Genomic DNA, 17,286 nt, shown 5'->3' on the forward strand with positions numbered 1-17,286 from the left:
CAACCCTAATCACCATGCACCGAAAGCCGGCGGATTTTAGAACTGGAACAAGCGAGTTGAACATATGAAGCCGATTAGGACACCAATTCGCGTCTTGTAAACTCCAAAGGCCGCTCGCGGTGTATCAAAACACTCGGACGGATTTAACATGCAAGTACTGTATGCCTTAGATGAATGTATAAGCCGCCACAGTAACTATTCCCTGTTCGGGGTATCTCCCCACGATAAATCTCAGCTCCCGCCCGCATTAGCGCGCACTTGCCTAGATGCTGGCTGAGGTCAGCCATTTGATGCCAACGTGCGGTGAAGCTGTTATTGCTTCGGATCTAAGGGAGTCCTAACTAGCGAAGGAGATGAAATCTATTTATGGTGTATAGCTATCACTACCTAATGCTCAAAGTGATATGTTGCGGAAGCTTATTAATCGAAGCTCGAAAGGGGTCAAAACAAAGTAGCACGTCACGATAGGCTTTGAAACGATCAATTCGACCACGTACTGAGCTGAAAGTTGCCGGTAATAATCGATTGATAATCCAATTTCACTTAGGCTAACACTAGCTACACTCTAGATATGCATCACAACATAACATTAAGGATTCTCAATCTTGGCCAGTTCTAGACTCAATTCCCACAATTTCTCCTCATTGACCGCGTCATACGCGTGCGCAGCATATCCATCCCCAATCTTAGAGACTGCGCCCAACCAGGGCTCGGCAACCTTCAAGTCTTCGAGGTATTTGCCTCCCTGGCCTTCCCAAACAGGAGCAGAAGCAGCCCAGACTTGCGTCGCCGCACCCTGCGGGACCGACTTCATTTGTCTCATCGCTTCCTCATCCTCCGTGAAGGCATCGATCGCCTCCTTAGTCATGTACTGCGACAAATTGGTCAGGATCCCGCCAGGATGTACTGCATTGGAATGGACTCCGCGAGGACCATAAGTCCGGTCGATGTAATTGGAAGCCCAAATCATGGCGGTCTTAGACTGGCCGTAGGCAGCCCAGGGCTCATAGTGGTCCAGAATGCCGAGGTCATCGAGATCAGGCTTGCCGGTTGCGTGGCGGTGCCCGGAAGAAGACACCCAGATTACGCGGGAGTTGAACGTGGGCGAGCTGCTGGATAGCATAGTTGGTAGAAGAAGCGTCGTTAGAGTGAAATGTGCCAAGTAGTTTACAGCGAATTGTCGCTCGAATCCGTCAATGGTGATGGTTCTTGGGCAAGCCATAACACCTGTTTTTGATATCAGTTAACGATTTAAAAACAAGGAAGGTATTTCTTCTGCCTAGTACATACCCGCATTGTTGATGAGAACATGAAGTTTGGAAGACTTCTGAAGAAACTGCTGAGCAGCCTTTTTGACAGAGTCTAGAGAGTCTAGATCCATCTCAATGATTTCAATACTGCCGTTTCCTTTGGTGGACTTGATGATATCGGCTACAATGGGCTGCGCCTTCGTAATGTCGCGGACTAAAATGAAGACACGAGCGCCGGTAGCATACATTGCTCGCGTGGTTTCGATGCCGATACCTGATGTGGCACCAGTGATTAGCACAACCTTGTCAGGCCATGCTTGAAGAAGTTTATTATCTTCAAGGACCTGAAAAGCGGTCGGCCGTCCATCCTCGGGACCTTTCGGATCCTTGTGCTGTTCTGCGTATGGATTGAAAGGGGAAGACATCGTGAAGAAGTGGGAATTGAGATTTTTGAGTGTGAAGCTTTTTCTGAAGAAGGATGAAGTTATGGCTTGGTATACAATGCGAAAGACTTGTTATTTCTTTTATATATTCTTGCTGACATTGCGCCAGGTTACGGTGGGGGAGCAGGAGCTCGGCTTTTAGCGCCTAAAAGCCATTGCATGATGGCGATAACCATGCATAAGATAAATGAGGTTAAACTCGCAAAGACACCGTTCAATCAATTCTTTAGAGCTCGCCCTACTAGACCCCTAACGAGTTCAAACGGGTTGCGAAGCCCATTTGGTCGCTGGCGTGCTAGGACAATGCCTAGAGATGTAATAAGAAGCGGGCTAACAAGCAGGCCTAGGAGCCCCCGTGTCAAAACCATGCCTTGATACTGACTTCTAGCCACAACCTCAGAATATCTCTCATTTCCAAAGCTCACTCTCGAGTATTGGGTATGCCAACCCAAGCTCGGGACGTGAACAGATAAGAATTCCTCTAAGAATTTTCGCACGCGATACAGGCGCGAAAGTACAGAGGCACGCATCTCGATATAGTTCTGAAGTGCTAGATCATTGATCGCATGGGCGTCTGCAACACGCAGTGTAGAATACTCATTCAGGGCTGTGGCTCTTTGGAAGGCGGTATCGCTTACCTCGGGGTGGTTAGGGTCATTACTCTCGGTTGATGCATGTTTATCGAGTATTGAGAAGAGAATCCGTACATCTTCAAGCCCAGAATTCATGCCTTGTCCATAGAAGGGAACCATGGCATGAGCTGCGTCTCCAACGATTACTACAGAGCTAGAGAAATGGTACGGTTTACACTTGATACTGATCAGAGGCAGGTGAGGGTTCGCTTGAAATGACGAGATAAGTTCTTCTGGTGTTATGAGTGACGTGACGCCTGGGAAATGCGAGTCGAAGAAGGCAGGGAGCTCAGATGGGTTGGCTTCGAGGATGGCGAACTTTGTGCCGGGCATGAACAGAGTGCATGTGAAAGAGCCATCCTATTCCATATTAGTACAACGAGATTTCCAGAAGAGGTAAAGTATCACATACATCACTAGGTATCGCAATGAACATGAATTCCTTGCCCGGCCAAATATGCAAATGGTTGGGAGAGATGCGAAATCGCGATTCAATGGGTTGGCCATTTGAGAGGTGCCGAGGCTTGATTTGAAATTCACACCAGAGTGTATCGATGTACTCCTGGCTGTAATTCATCCTGGTAAATTTCATCAGGTGGTATCTCACGGCCGAATGTGCACCGTCAGCTCCGATCATCAAGTCAAAGTCAATTTCAATCTCGGCTGGGCGATCTGAAGTTGCGGTCTGATCGCGGTGTTCAAACCACGCCTTTCGCCTTTTGAAGTCTGCTCCGGTCAGTTTGTGGTTAAAGAAAAACTTGACGTTAGGCATGTCATCTAGGATGTCCAGCAGTCGTTTGTTGAGACCGGCTCTGTCTATGGCATAGATAGTCTGCTCCATAGTTAGTGACTTACGTGACATGATGAGCCCGCAAAGATGAAGGGACACATCGTACCCGCCCGTGAATATCGTAGTCCTGAGCCGCCTCATATAGAGCGCCATCGGGTCTCCTTCCATGAATCATGCGGCCGCGCATGGGAATCGTGGCCGAGAATACATGCTGGAGTAAATTTTCGTGATCAGCATGACGCATGGCACTGAGGCCTCGCTCCGATAGAGCAAGATTGATAGACTTTGTAAAATTCAACGGCGTGGTTGAAGGATCCCGAAGATCTACAGCCCATCGTTTTGTTAGTCACCAGTAGACAGGACGGACATCCAACCCCTCGGTACGCCACACGATGCATGGTTATTGCAGCAGACAGCATACCCTTTCCAATCCGACCCAGGCTCAGCTGCATTGTTCTATCCTCGTGCTGTACGCCGTGCAGATAGATGGACCGGGTGTAGTAATATCAATCCAGCAGCAGCTGAAAGAGGAAAGAGGGCTGGGTGGCTGGTGCATTTCGCATCACTCACCACTGCGTAATTCGTAGATCTCAACCTGGTAACCCCTCTTAGCAGCATATAAAGCAGCTAAGGAACCGACAGGTCCCGCTCCAACCACGACGTATTTCTGGCTTGAATTCGCCATGGTCGCGGATGGCGTGTCGAAAGCGAGATGAGAGCGAAAATGAGGACAGACTTATTACTCTCAATAAGTAATCTTCAAATGAAAGGATAAGCCGATGACGGGATGTCCCTCACTACCTACCGACTAGTGACCACGGGAATTATTAATGCAAACGCTTAAAGTCGGTATAACGCTAATTCCGCGGCGGTACTAGTGCAGCTGTGCATATCAAGTAGGTATTGCGATTCTCATGCACCTCTAGCTACCTACCTAGGTACCTATACAGTAAGTACATAGTCTTGTGTACTTAGCAATAATACCTATCTATGCCTTTATACATGGCAATTGAATTTCGAGATTATCTCCTCAATCATAAGTAAGTACCTACTAGGTATATATATATATATATGTAGACAGGCACAGCTTATTACAACCGGCATTGAAGGCATACTTGAGGTACGTAACTAGTTGCGAATATCCCTCCGTTCCACATACAGAGTAACCCAACAAGGCAAGAATACTTACCTACCTAGTAACACAACATCGAAACCACCAGTCATGCCTCCAGCTTCGGGGAGGGAGTAGTAAACTGTTCATCAGGTTGCCTTTGTACACTTCCGAGCTGTTTGCTGCATGACACTCCTCGGCGAACTCCAGTTACATGTCTAGGTGCTTTGGTAGTAGGCAGGTACCGTGCGTGCAGTGTCATGTAGAGGGGCAACATGTATCTGCGGCTTGAATGTGGGGCACGCCCTTTGACCTCCAAGAAAAAAAAAAAAAAGAGCTGGGTTGAGACAGCAGTGTTGGTTTCATACAAGAATCGCCTTGTGCTCCTTCTAGCATTGGCCTCGTCGCACTTGTTTCTCCTCTTCAACTATATACTTCTAAATTCCCGGCAGCGTCTCCTTCATAACGCGACTGACAGAGCCGAGAAAAACCAAGAAACAGCTAGATAGCCAGGCGCATCCCTCCTCCCCCCCCATCATGGCTACTACAACCGAAACCGAGACTAAGCTGAAGTGCTTGGGAGCCGACTGCGGGAATGACGCCGGATCCCTGCAATGTCCAACGTGCTTGAAGATGGGTATCAAGGACAGCTTCTTCTGCTCTCAAGATTGCTTCAAGAAGAACTGGGTTCGTGCTGCATATCGCACTCTCTGCTCACCTGCCCCTCCCCCACCGCAATGGGCCTTGTTTGTGTTGTGCGACTAACCGCGCTGCTTCATCCAGAGTAGCCACAAAGCCCTGCACAAAGTTGCATCGGGTAAAACAGCGAATGGTATTCTTGACCGCATCAGAACTCCTAAAGTCGTTTCTAAACCCGATCCAGCCACAGGTCTTTACAACCCGTTCCCCTCGTTTTCCTACACCGGCCCCTTGAGGCCCGTCTACCCACTATCAGAAAGGCGCACAGTCCCGAAAGACATCCCGTGGCCAGACTACGCAGAGACTGGCTACCCGAAGAGCGAGATGTTCCTCAACCGGAACAAGTTTGACATTCTAGACGCCAAAGGACAGGAAGCCATGCGGAAAGTCTGTAAGATAGGGCGAGAGGTACTGGACATTATAGCAGCCGAGGTCAGGCCCGGCGTCACCACAGACTATCTAGACGAGGTCTGCCATAAAGCTACCATAGAGCGCAAGGTGTGTGCGCCAACTACTCTTTTCGCAGGCATAACGTTTCTACGGAGGATATGACATGCTAATTTGCCTAGTCGTATCCTTCTCCCTTGAATTACAACCACTTCCCCAAGTCGTTCTGTAGCTCGGTGAACGAGGTCATCTGCCACGGTATTCCGGACCAGAGAGTGCTCCTCGACGGCGACATCATCAACCTCGACGTTTCGGTATACCACGGTGGATATCATGCCGACTTGAACGAAACGTACTACGTCGGTGACGAAGCCAAGGCAGACCCCGACTCGGTCCGGGTGGTCGAAGCGGCACGGGAATGCTTGGAGGAGGCGGCCAAGATTATCAAGCCGGGAACATTGATACGCGAATTCGGCAACGTGATCGAGAAGCACGCCAAGTCCAAAAATTGCAGCGTCATCAGAACTTACTGTGGCCACGGTGTCAATACCTACTTCCACTCGCCACCCAACATACCACACTACGCCAAGAATAAAGCGGTTGGAGAGTGCAAGCCCGGCATGACATTCACCATCGAGCCAATGATTGCTCTGGGCAAGTACCGCGACATTACGTGGCCTGACAACTGGACGAGCACCACGATCGATGGCAAGAGGACAGCTCAGTTTGGTAAGTAAAGTGCACAGGCTTCCAGTCATCTTGCGCCATGTATTATTAACACGACGCCAGAACACACATTTCTTGTAACAGAAACCGGTGTCGAGGTATTGACAGCTCGGCTGCCAACTTCTCCGGGAGGACCGGTGCCCATGCCGGTATCTGAGAATGGCGCAAATGGAAGTTCTTAAGTATTGAAAGGTAGTGGAATGACGATGAATGAATGACTCAGCATGAATGCATCTGAAAGCGAAAATTGTCGGACGGCGTGATATATAAGGTAATAAACAGTTCACATTAGTTCGGTTCCCATTTGTCAAGGTTACATGGTTCATTCCTCTTTTTTTTTTTTTTTTTTTTTAATTTCTTATAAATCTCTGAATGTGGTGTCCTACCGCATTTTTGCTTTATAAATGGGTGTGTATGTGGCCTTGGACATATCGACGTTGACGTGGCATCAAACTCGTGAACGAGGCTCTGTGTCAAATGGTATTAAGTTACTTACCTAGGTAGGTATCTACAGTATTCTTATTGGCACACAAATACCGGTACATACAAATACATAGAGGGGTGTGAGATGTGGGTATTTCTGTAGGGTGACTATTGGAGCTACAGCACAGCACTTACCTACTGAGGACTGAACTTAGTAGGTATCGAGAAGTACATGTCTAGGTCACCAGCCTCCCACCTCTAAGCAGAATCTGGCAGAGCTAGATCCCAGCCAGCCCCCTGCCCCCCCCATGTGCCCCAATTTTCTCCTCATCGAAGCTCGGCGATGAGCCTCGAACATGGCGGCCGGGAAAAGCTCTGCTATCGGACCATACTCGATCAGAAACAAGCCGCTTTCATCATCCACAACCGCGAGTCGCACACAGACAATTCCCAACAAGTCCCAATTCATATCCAATATCCAGTATCTGTATCTGTATCTGTCCAGCCGCACAACAGCAGCCCACCAAGACCGAAAGACACACGCAGCACATCCAGGCTTTTTGTGCGCCCAATCGCTGATCCCCGCCTTGTCCCAATCCCACCACAGCATCCATACCGACCTACCTCCATACTTACCTAGGTATAGGCATATTCCAGCTTTATATACCGTATAGCATTTGCTTGCTCGCTTGCTTACACAGGTACTGCCACTTAAGTACAAAGCACCTAAATCCTTAGGTCGAGATAAGCTCCCCCCCCGTTCCGTCGTCGCAACAAGCAGCAGCAGCCTTTGCCACGGCGCGACCACCAGACACCCCATCCCAGCATTGCTTTACTTTCCGTCATCCTGCCCTCTGCTCCGACTAGTCGCCCAACCACCAACCACCCTCACACCCCGACATCCCTCCGGCTCCTCTATTGCACGACGCCATCGCTGGTCGCCCAATCGACGGCAGTGTTCCCTTTGTCGCGTTGAGACGAATTGCTGCCCTCCCTCTACCATCGTGACCGATCCGCAGAATTAAACTCATCTTTCTCCAATCCGACAACTCCAACAGCTATCCATCACAATGTCGGGCGAAGCGTGGCTGTACCTCTTCGCCGTGCTCATAAATGCCGTGAACCTGTTTCTTCAAGTCTTCTTCACGATTATGTACAGCGACCTTGAATGGTATGTACTTGCGCGACTGTGTAGTGAAGCCTCGAAGTTCCGCTCTCGCCATCTTCCTTGTCGACGTCATGCTTTTACTCGATGACTGATTTGGCTAACATCTTCGGTCGGCGCAGTGACTACATTAACCCCATCGATCTCTGCAACCGTCTTAACACCTACATCATTCCCGAGGCTGCCGTGCATGGTTTCTTGACACTACTGTTCCTCGTCAATGGTTACTGGGTTGCCCTCATCCTGAACCTTCCTCTGCTTGCCTGGAATGCCAAGAAGTAAGTCGCCTCACCAACCGAATCGCGAGCGCAAATATTCTATGGAGGTGGCACTAATAGCTGCATGGTAGGATCTTTGATAACACCCACTTGTTGGATGCGACCGAGATCTTTAGAAAACTAAACGTTCATAAAAAGGTAATATCTTCCCAAAGCCCGCCAATTCTGGCTCAGCACCCCCGCTAATATTTCATAGGAATCCTTCTTCAAGCTTGGTTTCCACTTAATTATGTTCTTCTTCTACCTATACAGCATGATCGTTGCTTTGATCAAGGATGAGAAGGCCTAAGCATTCAAGGTTTTGCTATTAGCGCGGCACACTGTTTGCAGGAGTCGCATGCCTTGTGGGTAGCTACTGGGCGTTGTATTACGACACAAGAGCTCGATGTGATCTCGAACTGGCTAGGTGTGATTCTTGGACAGAGCCATTGCAATATGGAAAGTCAGTCACGAGTGAGACACAGGGCAACACGGAGATGTACCCTCGAAATATGGATCGCAGTCTCACGACACATGAGATGAATGTAGGGCTTTTATCGATAGAAGGGTGTGTGATGGAATGAGGGTGTACGCGGGTGGCCAGGGGCTGGACGCGTGTGAGAGGCGCTTGGTCATTACAGCGCAATGTTTGTACGTGTGCAATTCGACATGATGAATATATATATAATACCCAATACTCGAAGTTACGAGTGACTTTACAGACAGAACCTTGCATCACAGCCTTGGAAGCCCCGGTTATTGAGATACAGACCTTATCTAGGCACGTCCTCTGTGCTGCCCTAATTTCCAAACAACCAAACGGCTGAGGAGTCTCACAGGTCAACGAAGGAACAGACCAACCGTGCTGCCCCAGAGACAGACAAGCCGTGATGATGTGAGGCTGTAGAAGTGTTGAAAGTGCATAGTAACGACCGATTACCTAACGTGTGTACTAGATCGTTATCGATAATGCGCCACTGTGGAGAAGGTTGTCGCCAACCTGCATTAGGTGCATGTACCCACCGGAGTTCAAGCTGTTCCAGGTACAATCTATCTTGTACCTATCTTCAATCAACCATCAAACTGCGATCACTCGTTCATTGCGCCCCATAACCCATTCATTACACGTCTTCTTCCCAACCTATATTGCCGCAATATACTCACTATTGGCTATTCATCCCTTCGGCCAACCATCACGACAAAGATGGCCGGCAGTTTCGGCGAATACCCGCCAAACATGGCTCCTCAAGACGCGCTTGTCGTTCGAGAGCAAGCAGAGCCGGACCATGCCGTCACGGTTTATACAGGCCAAGATCTTTCACGGCCGGCACTTGGACCATTAAACCCCTTCAAAGACCAGGCAAATGCGCTGAAACGAAAAAATGTGTTAACCGGCAACGCTGAGGAGACCTTTATTAGCGAGCACACAGTAGGTTGAATATAGCAACGCACCTGGTTAGAGGTGTTCGGTCAGCTAACTGTGGCATAGTTTCGGTCGAAACACAGGGCTATCGAAGGAAAAGGCGGTCCAGAGAGAGAATATAGATCGGGCGCAGAAGTAAAAGAAGAAGCCGCGAAAATAAGAGCCGGGCGACAAAGGAAGGGCGACGCAACCATTGCTGACGGTGACGGCGCATACCTTGGGCCCTGGGCAGCTTACAAGAAACCTGAATGGGAAGAGGTAGGCCAAGATGAGGAACTCGCTAGCGATGAGGAAGTCGAGTACGTCTACGAAGATGACGATGATGTTGTTGAGAGTGGTGCCGTCGTGTCTGCGCCAGCTGCCGCGTTAGCAAGGCGCAAAGAGGTGGAGGCAATGGGCGAAGAGACGACTATCTTCCATGGTTCCGAGGAATTCGATTACCAAGGACGAACATAGTGAGTTATCCTTGGTTCACGGTTTGGTCGTTGTTTGTCGTGGCATTTACTGACTCTGACTTTTGTAGTATGCACGTGCCACAAGATCTTGATATCGACCTCAGGAAAGAACCTGGGAGCATTACGAACTACATCCCCAAGCGACTTGTTCATACGTGGAAACATAGTAATGATAAGGCTACGGCTGTCACAAGTCTTCGCTTCTTTCCTGGTTCTGGTCACCTGCTCTTGTCTGGTGGTGCTGATAGCACCGTTAAGATATTTGATTGTTACCATAACAAGGAGCTTCTGAGATCCTATTGTGGGCATACCAAATCCATCACAGACCTCACCTTCAACAGAGATGGTACCCAATTCCTTTCTGGGTCATTCGATCGCTTCATGAAGCTCTGGGATGTTGAAACTGGAAAATGTCTGAACAAGTTTACTACCGGCAAGACTCCTAATGTCCTTCGGTTCAACCCCTCTGCAGAGCATCCAACCGAATTTCTAGCTGGAATGTCGGGTAAGTTAACTCTGTCGTACTCTAAGCCGACCACACTCGTGACTAATATCATTAGACAACAAAATTGTCCAATACGACACTCGAACAGGCGAGCTGGTACAGGAATACGATCATCACCTGAACGCTATCAATACAATCGTGTTTGTCGACGATAATAGGCGTTTCATGACGACGAGCGATGATAAATCGATAAGAGCCTGGGATTACGGTATCCCGGTTCCAATAAAGGTAAATTTCAGCATCCCGAGTTATGTTCAACATCTACTAACATAGAATAAAGTATATCGCGGAGCCACATATGTATCCCATCACCAGAACTGCGTTGCATCCGTCAAACAAATACTTGGCTTGCCAGAGTTCTGACAACCAGGTTCTCGTATATGGTGCCACAGATAAATTCAGGCAAAACAGGAAGAAGAGTTTTAGAGGGCATAACAATGCTGGGACAGCTATCGACCTTACCTTCAGTCCTGATGGCCAATTCTTAGCTAGCGGTGATAGCAGCGGCTTTGTGGCCTTTGTAAGTGCATTTTTGTCTATGCCTGTCACGCTAGTTGCGTGCTGTTGCGATATGCCCCCTTTTTTGAAGAATTACAGCTAATTCAAATTATAGTGGGACTGGAAAACCTGCAAGATGTATCACAAGCTGCAGGCCGGGGACCAAGCCATCACGTGTGTGCAATGGCACCCTCAAGAAACGAGCAAGGTGGCGGCCGCAGGCCTGGACGGTGTTATCAGATACTGGGATTAATCTATTCCCGGACCAATGGATACGGGATAGTTACATCTGAAGTGGCCTTGCTACTTTCCAGACTGAATATTAAAGACCTATAATTCGGCTACAACCCAACTAGCGAAGATACCAGATTCCATCGCCACCTTGGTGTGTTTCAGCAGCCACCTCATGTGATACATGAACGTCAATAATGCTTAAGGTACCATCCACATTAGACCAACAATTCAACAGATCTAACCCTCCTCTCCAAGGCTTTGCGATTTTCTTCCCCGTCTTCGAGGTGGTCCTCAACTTCCAGAACTATCGGGCAGGGCAAGCCAGCTTGGATCGCCCTGGTATCGTGATGAGACGTGGTCGCTGGCCAAGTTCCGGTTCCCGACGAGCCTCCTGGCTGATCTCTCTCGCAACCATGATCTCTACACCTTTGTACTCTGCGTTGTCGGGTACCTCTGAGGGGTGAACACTTCCAGATTCCGTTTCCTCCAACTCTATCCACTCCATGAGAATGTCTTGAAGATTATCGTCGGCAACTTGCATCCTCATACTGTCCCTTGAACTTGCGTCTGCGCCTCGGAGCGAGTTTCTGATTACTGATCCGGGTCTTGACCAGCTGTCTCGCTTCTTTGCTTCTGATAGCATGGAGTCCAGTATGGAGCCAATCACGGAGCTCCGCGCTTGGTTCCAAGTCGCTCGCCTGCGCGTATCCTCTTCTTGGCCCATCTCCGTGGATATTAGTGTCTTATCCTCGCGTGCATTATGTCGCGGTAGGCTGTTATCGTTCAAAGTAGCTGTCTGTTCCGATGCGCAGCTTTCTCCGTGCCTTCCTTCATCGCTGGCTTTGGGGGACGCGGATATTGTGCCTGTACCCGTATGGCTGCTCTTCTTGCTTCGTTCCAGCTGTTCCTGAGACCCTTCTCTCAGCAAGATGTAGATTGTCGGTAAGGTAGTGACCGCAGTGGCGAGTGCTACTTCAATCGATCCCCATACTATTCTATTCAGGAGCGTGTTTGTATATAGAAGTCCCTGTACTAGACGGACGATCTCAATCGCAACTAGGGTTGCGCCAAGCCCAAACACCCAGATACCGAAGAGTCTAGCGACGGGACGTTGGGGTTGCTCCCACTCCGAAATTGGTGAACCGAGAATCAACAGTATGGGTAGAAAGAGTAGCATAGTATCAGTAATGATGTTGCATATTTCTGCGAGACCATTGTCAGCATATAACTGGTCCTAGCACCCTTACTTACGAAGAATATGATTAAAGGGATGGACACACCATAAATAACTAGCCACTGGGTATCAAATGAGCTGGCAAGAATTATCAGCGTTGGTATTTTTTTCGAATGAGTTTCCGTTGCTCTCACCATTTAGCCACGTCGGGGAACAAGGTCCAGTTAAGTTCGAAAGGTCTGCATTCGAGGAAAACGGACAAAATCGATGCCGAGAACGTCATGGCCAGGATCACGTACATGATCCGGATGCCTGTCTGTTTGCAGCGAATCGTTTCCAAAAGACTGCCGAGATAGTCCAGGACCGATATTTTCAGACTCCATAGCCTGGGCACCGAAGTATTAGTATCTGCCTAGTTGCCGACGAGAGTCGTTTATGTGGATGGGCTGGCATGTATTGGTGGGGGTGAAGAAGAGGAGGGGAGAGAACACCCTTACACCACGACGACGGCTATCCGGGTTACTATCATCAACTTTCCCGCCAGGACAAGACCGCCCAGCTCGGCTTCCGTCAAGGGGACTTCGCTTGCTATGCCCGCCACCCATGGGACTAGATGATTCCCACCATTCAGTCAGTCAACGATCTCCCCTGTCCTTTGGCGGTTGGAACTAAAAGAAAATGTCATCCGGGTCTGGCCGTACTTATCACGTAGTTCATGGACACGCTCAGCGGCGTCCCGTACTTGTTCATGTAGCAATCCCCCGCGACACGCAGCTCGTGGAAGACCAGCGCCACCACGAGCCAGCCGTCGCCCGCCGTGAACGCGTTCCTACTGCTGTCGTGCCGCCACCGGCGCAGAACTAGACGCGCGAGGATCAGGCTGATTACGAACCCGTTGCTGAGCCAGATCGCGAGGGCCCCGGATATGCCCGCGGTGCCGGGGGTGAGTGTGCTGGGGGCCATAGCTTGGTTCGGCGCAGCTGGTACACTACTTCACGAGATCAAAAGGGATGGAATATATTGGATGTCGAACATGAGGAAGACAGAAGCTTCCCCATAGTTTTTTCTTGTTTTTTTGTTTCTCTCTATGGTTAACTAGGAGAGTTGCTTAGATATACTTCTGTCACTACCTTTCAGATGACTAGCGAAAAAGTATATCATCATTGGTACAAAATCGATGTATCTTATCTTGATTTTGAATTGGATGTTCGAGTGCGTATGCAGCATTTCAGGAATACGTTATACTTCTATGCTGGCTCGCTTGCTCTTCTTGCTGCGCGCGCTTCATGTCCGTTCCGTGCAGGTATATGCTGAACTTTGATATCCATGAAATCCCTTCTACGGCCCGCACCGTGAGTCTTCTTTGGAGCTCGGCTTGGCTTGGTCGCGTTTGGAAGTCTTTCATTGTGCCCCTACACAATTTATATCGTTGTTATATGGCTTGAATAACTGCGGGTGCCCAATTGGCTCGTTACGGCTCTATTTATTCTGATGGTTATGGCCGATGGCTTAATGAATGATACCTCTGTATCCCTTTGGGAAACGCCCAGGTATCGAGCAGGGCGGGAAGCTTCATATGTTTCAGGGCAAGGTTGCTCATGATACTTGTATCCAGATGCGTCGAAGCAGGAATTTCTGCCGTTTGCCCTAAAGTAAGAAGTAAAACTGGTATGAATGAGGTCCGTATGTGGTTTGGAAGCATACTCCAACTATAGAATAGAAACCATGTAAGCAAAGCGATTTTACCGCTCCTCCCTTTCATGTAGGGCAAAATTCAATGGCCATTGCTCTCCACGTGTGATTAATAAGTCATGTGCATCCTGTCTCTTGGAGACAACATTTATGGTGACGTGGGCTCGATTCTAGAATCCTGGAGACTTTCATACTAATACTTCCACATACGTATGTAAATAACCTAATTATAGCCTTTCCGACTCTCAGCTAGTGAGAAACGTGGTGTTTGACTGGTTTAAATATATCTGACAAGATCGTAGGTCGATACACCCAAGGAATAAGTGAAGCTATCGAGATAGGCCTCACGAAAGGGCAATATAGTGCAGCGTTCATGAGGGCTTCGGGCATTTTCGCATCATGAGCATGTTTGGCGTTCTCTGGTAGCTGATACTCTTCGGTGTCAATGACATGCATGTGGCTGTCCTACGACCCTTATGAAATGTCTAGACTAGATGCAGAAGAATACCGACGTTAACGCGAATTGTTCTGGTCATTCGTAAAATCTCATAACCCCTGGTTTAATTATCTGTTCAAGAGATACTGACATTTTGTTGTATATAATTGATCCTTGAAGAAAATATCCCTCCTACGTCAGGACATCCTTAGGTCAGTCCTAGTAGCACCATCGTGAATGAACTATGATGACTAATCAGGCGATATTTACTCCGGCCAGGCAGATTTTATTTTAGCCACAAACAAAGTCAAACCTATGGAGTTCGGCTCCCTATTCTAGAACTACAATGAAAATACTCTAGACGGTTACGGACAAGTACCTACCTAAAATTATAGCCTAGGCCACCTGATGCCCCCTTCCAGTCCCAGTCCAGTCTTCTACAAATGAAGATAACCTCCATACTATGCTAGACTTGGCGGATAGGTAAGGTTGAGCTTGTGGCTAGAGCCATATAGACTGCGTAGACTACCCGGGCAAGAACTGCAGGTGCTATATGGATAGGTTGGGCCCATTGAAACGAAGGCTTCCTTACCCCTTAGTGTTGAAGTGGCGTCTTTTATCTCGACGAGCAACATTATCTTGCAGTATGAGCAACCTGGCGCAGGTACGTGTGCTGACTTATTTGTCGTAGTAGTACTACACCTCCTTTGTTGCTTTAGCACTGCCTCCTTTCTTTGATTACAAGACCAGAACACAGCATGTAAAAGCACCTATTGAAGCAGTGCAGGTAATTACTTCTGTGGATTGTAGCCAATTAGGGACTGGAATTATGGCTATGATTCAATGCGTGTAAGGGAAGAGGGTTACTTAGCTCCAGGAGAACACACCTTTTTTCAATAACCAGAGCTTCAATTCGTTTGACAAAATAACCCATCAAGTTTTAAGACTTCAAAATCATCAATTGAAATATTGAATAATTACATGAACAGAAGTGAAGACTCAGCTTGTCTCTATGACAGTACCCGGAGGCCCGGGTATGCGGGCCAGCTCTCGCAGTACCGGATTAGAAATACTTATTTCCGCTTTTGATAATCTGCACCACTCACCACCTCATGCATACCAGGATGCTACTGGGTCTGTACTGGGCATCCCGGACAAATATGAGGCCTGGGAAAAAGGACGAACTGGGGTTAAAACGGCACTGCCTTATACCCGGGGATTGTTGATGACAAATCTTCTTCGACCGGCGCGGGGCCGTTAGGTACCTTCGTAAATACGGAGCAGGTATTATCAATCAACATTACACTGGAGTTCACAATGGAAACTAGATAGAATGAAGAGTGGAGAAATGGTTGAGAATTACTATGCAGCAGAACGGGCGCGTTGATGGGAGTAAGCTTTCGTTATGGTATTGCGGCACCTTATTGGTGTTTGTTATTTGAGACTTCAGAGAATATAAAACTCTTCATACAAACCTACATTTGTTCTGAACACAAACTCTCAGCCATTACTCCTACTTAATTTCCTACTATAATTACTATAAACTTAGTAATTTCGAAACCTCAAAGCAACATGCATAGCATCAAAGCCCTTTTATTGACAGCCGCTCTTGCAGGCACATCGCTGTCTCAAAAATCGGACAGTCCAGCCTGCTCTTCGGCATTCAGCGTCTTCATGGGCCTGATCCCAGAGGCTCCAGCAACACCTACTGAGATTCTTTCTTTCATCGCCGCGAATACTCAAATCCCTTCTTTTACCATCGGGGACGCTGAAAGCCACCAGTCGCAGCTTTGTGCGGTCGCAGCCGCGCTACCATCTTCTCTTCTCCCAGAACTTCAGACCTTGGGGTCTGAACTAATGGATTTTGCACACAGCTATACCAGCGAGCTCGTAGCCTACATCACGGCCTGCGCTCCAGACAGTCTTGTCGCGAGCTCGACCAGCTATTTCAACCACGTCTTGACCTATACGGGCAACATCTGCACGGAAACGGCCTCACCTACCCCTGGTGGCGCGTCAAATGGCACCTACCCTACGCCCACGCTGACGGCTACGAGCAATGTTACCAGCTCTACCATTTTCATCCCTACCGCTGCCGCTGCTAGGCCCACAGGTGCCTTGTTGCGCGCTGCTGCTGCCGGCGGTGTTATTGGCGCTGCAGCTATGCTTTAAGCGACAAGTGTTATGCTTAGTGGGAAGTGCAGTCAAGTGCACTTAGGTTGCTAATGGCTATATACTAAGGAAGTCTAATTCGAACAAGGCACCATAGTAAGAGATGTCAGACCCTTGTAACTTGACGTGTGGCGGATAAGGCGCCGGGGGACATCATGGAAAGCCTTAGATGCATGGCTTGAGATTGGCTGTATCATGTTTAATAATCACTTATGGCCACTGCAAGGTCTGGAAGTCCTGCGGTTCGACTCCTCACGTGGCCTTAGTGGTTGATCTTGACTCTATACCAATGGGCCTAAACATTATTTATAATTTTAAATATACTTATGTTTTTACACCTTCACATAATTTAGGTTCTTTGTAAATAGGCTGTTCTTATGTATTGGCAGTTTCGTTCCATAAGAGAATATGCTTCTTGTGTGTTGGTGATAGTAAATCACGACTTATACCCCGTTGTTGGGCAATCTATTAGTGCTAGGATATTTAAATTTACGCATAGGACCGAGACTATAACAATACCTGTTACAGAAGGCAGGCGTAGGGTTACGTAGTAAACTATTAGTACGCATATTCAGACTGAATAGTGCCAATAGATTGATCTAGGCTTTATGAGGTAAACTTTATATCAAAATCTTTGACCAGGGTCCCAGAAACTCTCCCCGTCTTCAACTGGCAGCTTGATGGCTAAGGCATCCTTTCTTGATACAATGATCTGTTGCCCTACCATCTCATTGATACCACTTCAAAGGTCGATAACCAGTGATGTGCCCATGACCAATATGAGACACTCGGAGGAATGAAATAATAAAGAGTG

General features: G+C 48.2%; 8 protein-coding genes across 8 annotated transcripts; 4 read left to right on the forward strand and 4 right to left on the reverse strand.

The window, feature by feature from the left end:
- Nucleotides 1–343: 343 nt before the first annotated feature.
- On the reverse strand, nucleotides 344–2,185 carry F5B22DRAFT_282016 (putative short-chain dehydrogenase). The gene is made up of 2 exons (XM_047970302.1): nucleotides 1,291–2,185; nucleotides 344–1,227 (listed from the first exon to the last, which is right to left on the reverse strand). Exons 1-2 carry the CDS (start codon nucleotides 1,673–1,675, stop codon nucleotides 590–592), a joined length of 1,023 nt encoding a protein of 340 aa, XP_047829259.1. The 5' UTR covers nucleotides 1,676–2,185; the 3' UTR covers nucleotides 344–589.
- On the reverse strand, nucleotides 1,912–3,800 carry F5B22DRAFT_648068 (FAD/NAD(P)-binding domain-containing protein; the record flags this gene model as incomplete). Its single annotated transcript, XM_047978971.1, has 4 exons — nucleotides 1,912–2,685; nucleotides 2,738–3,157; nucleotides 3,222–3,439; nucleotides 3,686–3,800. The coding sequence occupies 4 exons, from the start codon at nucleotides 3,798–3,800 to the stop codon at nucleotides 1,912–1,914; spliced, it is 1,527 nt and encodes a 508-aa protein (XP_047829260.1).
- Nucleotides 3,801–4,633: 833 nt separating this feature from the next.
- On the forward strand, nucleotides 4,634–6,461 carry F5B22DRAFT_282071 (peptidase M24, structural domain-containing protein). Its single transcript, XM_047970303.1, has 4 exons — nucleotides 4,634–4,913; nucleotides 5,010–5,423; nucleotides 5,495–6,041; nucleotides 6,102–6,461. The coding sequence occupies exons 1-4, from the start codon at nucleotides 4,764–4,766 to the stop codon at nucleotides 6,218–6,220; spliced, it is 1,230 nt and encodes a 409-aa protein (XP_047829261.1). The 5' UTR covers nucleotides 4,634–4,763; the 3' UTR covers nucleotides 6,221–6,461.
- Nucleotides 6,444–7,406, reverse strand: F5B22DRAFT_282090 (uncharacterized protein). The gene has a single exon (XM_047970304.1). The coding sequence runs from the start codon at nucleotides 7,279–7,281 to the stop codon at nucleotides 6,703–6,705; it is 579 nt and encodes a 192-aa protein (XP_047829262.1). The 5' UTR covers nucleotides 7,282–7,406; the 3' UTR covers nucleotides 6,444–6,702.
- F5B22DRAFT_612872 (cornichon) lies at nucleotides 7,176–8,644 on the forward strand. The gene is made up of 3 exons (XM_047975373.1): nucleotides 7,176–7,904; nucleotides 7,976–8,042; nucleotides 8,101–8,644. Exons 1-3 carry the CDS (start codon nucleotides 7,714–7,716, stop codon nucleotides 8,191–8,193), a joined length of 351 nt encoding a protein of 116 aa, XP_047829263.1. The 5' UTR covers nucleotides 7,176–7,713; the 3' UTR covers nucleotides 8,194–8,644.
- Nucleotides 8,645–8,932: 288 nt separating this feature from the next.
- F5B22DRAFT_282130 (WD40-repeat-containing domain protein) lies at nucleotides 8,933–11,160 on the forward strand. Its single transcript, XM_047970305.1, has 6 exons — nucleotides 8,933–9,312; nucleotides 9,373–9,761; nucleotides 9,830–10,266; nucleotides 10,322–10,494; nucleotides 10,547–10,786; nucleotides 10,880–11,160. The coding sequence occupies exons 1-6, from the start codon at nucleotides 9,088–9,090 to the stop codon at nucleotides 11,015–11,017; spliced, it is 1,602 nt and encodes a 533-aa protein (XP_047829264.1). The 5' UTR covers nucleotides 8,933–9,087; the 3' UTR covers nucleotides 11,018–11,160.
- A 142-nt stretch (nucleotides 11,161–11,302) lies between these two features.
- Nucleotides 11,303–13,135, reverse strand: F5B22DRAFT_648072 (uncharacterized protein; the record flags this gene model as incomplete). Its single annotated transcript, XM_047978972.1, has 5 exons — nucleotides 11,303–12,201; nucleotides 12,279–12,310; nucleotides 12,367–12,558; nucleotides 12,670–12,781; nucleotides 12,874–13,135. 5 exons carry the CDS (start codon nucleotides 13,133–13,135, stop codon nucleotides 11,303–11,305), a joined length of 1,497 nt encoding a protein of 498 aa, XP_047829265.1.
- A 2,465-nt stretch (nucleotides 13,136–15,600) lies between these two features.
- On the forward strand, nucleotides 15,601–16,931 carry F5B22DRAFT_612878 (uncharacterized protein). Its single transcript, XM_047975374.1, has one exon. It carries the CDS (start codon nucleotides 15,873–15,875, stop codon nucleotides 16,470–16,472), a length of 600 nt encoding a protein of 199 aa, XP_047829266.1. The 5' UTR covers nucleotides 15,601–15,872; the 3' UTR covers nucleotides 16,473–16,931.
- The last annotated feature ends 355 nt before the right edge of the window (nucleotides 16,932–17,286 follow it).

Source organism: Xylaria bambusicola, assembly GCF_022495145.1.
Source record: "Xylaria bambusicola strain CBS 139988 unplaced genomic scaffold F5B22scaffold_31, whole genome shotgun sequence".
NCBI classification, from domain to species: Eukaryota; Fungi; Ascomycota; class Sordariomycetes; order Xylariales; family Xylariaceae; genus Xylaria; species Xylaria bambusicola.

Excerpts from the sequence above, each read along its gene's own strand:
- F5B22DRAFT_282016 (XM_047970302.1), bottom strand. The coding sequence starts at position 1,675 with ATGTCTTCCCCTTTCAATCCATACGCAGAACAGCACAAGGATCCGAAA. Across the intron at positions 1,228-1,290 it reads TGTTCTCATCAACAATGCGG|GTGTTATGGCTTGCCCAAGA; the intron begins GTATGTACTAGG and ends TATCAAAAACAG.
- F5B22DRAFT_282071 (XM_047970303.1), top strand. The coding sequence starts at position 4,764 with ATGGCTACTACAACCGAAACCGAGACTAAGCTGAAGTGCTTGGGAGCC. Across the intron at positions 5,424-5,494 it reads AAGCTACCATAGAGCGCAAG|TCGTATCCTTCTCCCTTGAA; the intron begins GTGTGTGCGCCA and ends TAATTTGCCTAG. Across the intron at positions 6,042-6,101 it reads CAAGAGGACAGCTCAGTTTG|AACACACATTTCTTGTAACA; the intron begins GTAAGTAAAGTG and ends ACACGACGCCAG.
- F5B22DRAFT_282090 (XM_047970304.1), bottom strand. The coding sequence starts at position 7,281 with ATGGGGTGTCTGGTGGTCGCGCCGTGGCAAAGGCTGCTGCTGCTTGTT.
- F5B22DRAFT_612872 (XM_047975373.1), top strand. The coding sequence starts at position 7,714 with ATGACTGATTTGGCTAACATCTTCGGTCGGCGCAGTGACTACATTAAC. Across the intron at positions 7,905-7,975 it reads CTTGCCTGGAATGCCAAGAA|GATCTTTGATAACACCCACT; the intron begins GTAAGTCGCCTC and ends GCTGCATGGTAG. Across the intron at positions 8,043-8,100 it reads AACTAAACGTTCATAAAAAG|GAATCCTTCTTCAAGCTTGG; the intron begins GTAATATCTTCC and ends AATATTTCATAG.
- F5B22DRAFT_282130 (XM_047970305.1), top strand. The coding sequence starts at position 9,088 with ATGGCCGGCAGTTTCGGCGAATACCCGCCAAACATGGCTCCTCAAGAC. Across the intron at positions 9,762-9,829 it reads GATTACCAAGGACGAACATA|TATGCACGTGCCACAAGATC; the intron begins GTGAGTTATCCT and ends TGACTTTTGTAG. Across the intron at positions 10,267-10,321 it reads ATTTCTAGCTGGAATGTCGG|ACAACAAAATTGTCCAATAC; the intron begins GTAAGTTAACTC and ends TAATATCATTAG.
- F5B22DRAFT_612878 (XM_047975374.1), top strand. The coding sequence starts at position 15,873 with ATGCATAGCATCAAAGCCCTTTTATTGACAGCCGCTCTTGCAGGCACA.